Source organism: Morone saxatilis, unplaced genomic scaffold (genome assembly GCF_004916995.1).
Source record: "Morone saxatilis isolate NCDOM2014 unplaced genomic scaffold, NCSU_SB_2.0 Contig6, whole genome shotgun sequence".
Taxonomy (NCBI): Eukaryota; Metazoa; Chordata; class Actinopteri; family Moronidae; genus Morone; species Morone saxatilis.
In genome coordinates this window covers 1,534,060-1,539,322 of record NW_023340206.1, presented here as the reverse complement: position 1 = coordinate 1,539,322, position 5,263 = coordinate 1,534,060, and the positions used below count along the sequence as shown (strand labels likewise).

Here is a 5,263-nt window from a genome sequence, read left to right as displayed (position 1 = left end):
TCGGCCTGCAGCCTTTTATGTCACCAAGCTCTCGCCAATAACGAAAAGCCAGTCCTACATTTACTTATGTCTAGCGGCTTCTCTCTCCTTTTCTCTTCTTACTGTTTCCTGTTCCCTCCCTTTGTGTTCTGCAGGTATTCCAGAGATGGTATCGGTATTCCGCTGATGGGCAGCCTGGCAGAGTGTATGTTCCTCTTCTTTAAATATGTCCTTTCTTTAGTTCCAGTAAGAGGAACTTCATTTGTAAAACAGACAAAGAAATGAAAATGTTATGTTATTATGTTCCCTCTTTTTTTTTTTTCCCACTCCCTGTTCCCTGTGCAGTCTGGGATATGGTGTCCCAGGTGTCCATGCTTTACATGTTGCTGAGTCTGTGTATGGGTTGGACTCTGAGCCGGGGCAGGAAGCCTCAGTCCAGACCTCTTCAGTGGGAACAGTCTCCGGCTTCCACGGCTGTCGCTGTCGGTGGAGTCGTTACACAGGTACACAGGAAGTTAGATTCGGGGTATTTGTTAGTCAAACCTACCTGTGCTTTTGATAGAGGGATAGATAATAATACCTGAGCCACTGAGAGTGAAACTGTGTCACTTTCAGGGAGTGTTGCTGCTGTGGGAGCAGTATTCAGAATCCGAGAGTGAGCACCACAGCTACCACGCCCAGCAGAGTCTGGCAGGGCTCCTCCTCATGGCTCTGAGACTGGTTCTGTCCCTCCTCCTGGCCTCTGTCCTCTACCAGATCATCTCCACTGAGAGGAGCACGCTGAAGAGAGACTTCTACCTCTGCTTCGCGAAGGTAAACTACCCACTACGATGATATACCCTCCAGACAAATACTTACCTATAGTCCATCAGGTGGTCACATACTCTTCCTTGTGTCCTCTGCAGGGATGCTTCCTGTGGTTCCTCTGCCATCCCGTCCTCTTCCTCATGTCTGTCATCTTCAACGAGCACCAGAGGGAGAAGGTGTGAACACACAAACAAAGCACACTTGAAGTTTTATACATTTTATATATTTATTATCTTTCAGTGCCTCAATAACTACTTTCTCCTTTCCTGTCCTTTGATATGCTATGTGCTAGGCTCTTCGATGTTAAAAAGGCAACCGAATTTCGAAATGGTTAAAAGATAAAAGATATATTTAGTCACATCACAATAAACTGTAAGAAAAGCTCTGATAAACACACAGTACACATCCTGCTTGGCCAGCACCAAACAACAGACCCATCCACAAACATTTAGTAGCTAAAGGGCCAGATATTTCCCTCAGGAGTTGGTGGAGCCCCAAAGCAGAGCTAAAAGTAGAAGGAACGTTGGATTCACATTCATCAGGTGGACACAACTGCAATTGTTGCTGTTTTACTACCATGTCTTCCCTCTCTGCAGGTGGTGACTATCGGTGTGATCCTCTGCCAGTCCATCTCCATGGTGATCCTCTACCAGCTCTTCCTGTCCCGCTCTCTCTACTGGGAGGTCTCCTCTCTCTCCTCCGTGTCTCTGCCACTCACCATGTCCAGGTCAAACCACAGGGGGCGCTACTGAGCACATCCACTTATCACGCTTTGCCTGATCATCAAGAGCGAGGAGGAGGAAGACCTCCTGAACACGAAGACAAAGCACAGAAGACAAAAAGTGCCCTAACACTGCAGGGATGGTTCTCCTTTGCTGGTTCTGTTTCCTGGGAGAAAAGTAATAGCCACTAGTAAGCAGGGGAACTATAGCAGGGGTCACAGAATGACCAGAGGAAGATATTTACAGCAACACCCTACCTCTAGTTACAAATTATTTTTGACTGGAACTGGCATCCGTTAGCGAGCTAGATGTCAAGAATGAACAAATAAAGTCATTTTGGAAACTTGCTCGCATACAATGCAGCAGGCCGAAGGTAGACATGGTTGTTTGGACCTCAAGGACGCAAACCCTCAATTAGCATACGTTTCTGTCCAATGAAACACAAATGCAGCCAATCACAGATTTACTGTAAAGGAAAATACAAAGCACAGGGAAACACCACTGTTTAGTTGTGGTGATAGATTTATGGATGCAGGGATTTAATGTGGGGTACAGGGTGGAGAGCATTCTTATCCTGCTCATTAAACTAGAGTTGGATTAAACCGCCAAAGAGGTGAGGAAAGTTTTTCCTGTCTTAATCCCGTAAAAAGTCAAAACCAACAATTGACCCTGCCAAATTCCCACTCGGTTCTTTGCTCTGCGCTTAAAAACTGTACAGCTCCAGAAAATACATTAAACCAACTGTTGAAGAATTATGCTACAGTAAGACAATTGACCCTTCCTAAATTTGCCGATTTTAATCTGTGCTCCAATAACAGTTGAGCAAGCCTGAGCCAGAACCTCAGTCGATGTCTTTCTTTCCTGTACTAAGATATGCTATGTGCTAGGCTCGTCTATGCTGAAAAGACAACCACATTTTAAAGATGATTAAAAGATAGAAGTGACCTATATATAGCCACACAGTTAGCTAATGATACTAAAACACTAGCTAACTAGCTAGCTAATCTACTAATCAGTTAATAGCTAGTTAATCAGTTGTTAACTAGCTAGTTACATCGGAAAGCTAATGTTTGCAAATGCTAGCTAGGTAATTTACGTCTCTCATTAGCTAGCTAGTGTTTGGCTAACAATAGCTAATGTAAGATGTGAGATATATATGTTGCTTTTATCTTTTATCTTTAGTCTTTTCCATAAAGACTAGCGCACATAGCGTATAGTACAGGAGAAGAGAAAGTATATATACGGTGTATATAGTCACATCTTCAGTTATCTAATGCAAAACCTTAGCTAACTAACAATTAATGTAATGTAGCTAGCTAGTTAGCTTGCGTTTTTGCTAATATTATCTGATTGAGGCTTACTCAACTGTCATTGAAGCACAGAGCAAAAAGGAGCGGGGTTTATGATGGGCCAATTGGTGAAGGAATGAAAGAACATGTTACCCACTGCAGCAGTGTGGCTTATTGATGTGTTTTTCCTAGTTTTTGAACAGCAATGGAGCTCTCTGGCACAGAGGAAGGAGATATTGCGGCCTTTGATACACACACAATACCTGTTAGCGGGATGAGTTCATTGTAGGTTTTCGAAGAAATTGTTTACAGTGAGAGAACAGATGAATTAATGCATAGATCAGTGGATCAGTATGTGCTACGATTGATAAGTTACTCTGAATAAAGAGATGGACGTAAAGAGACAATCGAATAGACTTTAGAGATGATGGACGAATACATGTTAAGATAGATATACTGAAGAATGTACAGGTGGAAGGATGGATACAGTTTGGACAGTTATCTTTGCAAAGCCAAAGTGATCAATGTGAGCCAAAACATAGGTGTGTACATCACAGATCAAGCTGTACCGATTATTTTGTTATACTTCTTTCTTCACTATCTATGAGCTGACAGCATGTGAAGCCGAAACACATTACATTCTTTTTCTACTTTCTTTTTTCCATGCATTGTATCACAAACACAGGAGCACACTACCTGGACTCTAATGCCTCCCTTCTGTGTGAATGGGAGTGTTATGTTAAAGAAGATCAGGAGAAACCAAAGTCTATTAAAAAGCTACAGGCATGTAGCATGTAGAATTCCACTGTGTAAATACATTCCTGTGATATTCCCAATTCCACACTCACACTCTCACTTTCTCACTTCCAGCTCTGGTATGGCTCCACTGTGACTCATTAAAGCAGGGCCTTCATTAGCGGGAACAGGCCTGTAGTTTCATTTAAGACTTTGACACATTTCATAAGGTGGAAAATAACGCTCCACTCAACAAACCAGACAGCTGACATGGATTTTTGACGTATTTATTCGTTGTGTATTTATTTTTCAACTTGAATTATAAAGAAGCTAAATCAGTTACTGCAAAGTTTCCTGTCTGATTTCCATGTTTCATTTCCACATAGAGCAGGTAACCATAAAAACATACTGACCCAGACATATATCCAAGGCTTTTTAAAACTTGACAGAAAAAGCTCAACTCAAGATAGCTTTTTACAACTCTATCTGCTGATGAAGATGTGTTTGGAAGCTTCAGGAAAAGCCAGTAAGTGGACCTTGAGTTGGGGTTTTCCTGTAAACAAACAAATGTTATGTTCATAGTGTTTCTCACCAAAATATATTTTGTGTATCCTTAATGTTGAACAAACATGTTGAGTCTATTTCCTACATAAAACACTCAGATCGTGCATTGTTTACATCCATTGTTTACTAGCTAGCAGTCTTCTTATATCTTCTTCACTGTCTTTTGGAGGGCACTGCTATATTTCTTTGCATTGTACCGTTACCAACTGTCACCCAGCAGAAGAATGCTAAACCAGTAGGATTGTGTATTGCGTCGCCCAAATGCTTGTACAAAACAAAACATGGACCCCCTGTTAAACATTGCTCAGTAGCACTACTAGTGGTCAAAATCTCCACAGGGCACCTTTAAGATGTATTACTTTTTTATTTGTTTTATTGTCAGCTACTTCTGAGGTGAAGAATGCATTTTCCTCCTAATTTTTTTTGCCTTTTAAGACTGTTTTACTACACAAATATTCAGTGGACACCACACAAATACAGGTGGTTTCCATTGTAATATTTTTAAATTCATGCCATAGCTCTCTGAAATAGGGTTGCAACCGTATGAGACTTATAGTATGTCTCCGAAAATATCATAGTTTCCCGGTATACAGCATTACACTATTATTATTATTATCATTAGTGATCCTTAAAGAAAAAAAAACTGAAGGTTTTGTGGTTGAACATACGCTTTCACAACAAATTATGCCCTGACAGACATGAAAGGTGATATAAACTTTACTTAAAATAACACTAATAGGGTGGAATTGAATATATTTGTAATGACACTAATTCAATAGAATTCAGTACCGTAGATAAGCAAGATTGTATATGGTATGCTAATTGTCAGTTTCCACGCCATGGTATAACTGCAGCAACTCTGAAATAATCTAATCCGATATTAAAAGCTGAGCTCCTGCGTTGGCATTCTGAATGTCCCTAACAAATGCATGACAAAGAAGAATATTTCCCACCTCTGTTATGATATCATACTGGAATATGAACCTTTGCTGGTTGTTTCACAATCACAAAATGTGCAATCTGATCTGTTAATTTAACTCCTGTTATCTTGGTGTGTAAGTACTGTATGTACTACATTTTGGCACAATAGAATGTATCTACTGTATAATTTATTTTGTCCCTTTATGACAACCTTATTCCAGTGGACCTTTTCACAGCAGCCATTTT

General features: G+C 40.6%; 1 protein-coding gene across 1 annotated transcript in view; it reads left to right on the top strand.

The window, feature by feature from the left end:
- The window catches only part of gpr180 (G protein-coupled receptor 180), an 8,465-nt gene extending 4,299 nt beyond the window's left edge, over positions 1–4,166 (top strand). Inside the window, exons 6-10 of the mRNA XM_035677871.1 lie at positions 135–184; positions 325–482; positions 595–792; positions 885–962; positions 1,383–4,166. Of these exons, the coding sequence (XP_035533764.1) occupies positions 135–184; positions 325–482; positions 595–792; positions 885–962; positions 1,383–1,538 (640 nt within the window). The 3' untranslated portion in view covers positions 1,539–4,166. The remainder of the gene's footprint in view (positions 1–134; positions 185–324; positions 483–594; positions 793–884; positions 963–1,382) is intronic.
- Positions 4,167–5,263: the final 1,097 nt, after the last annotated feature.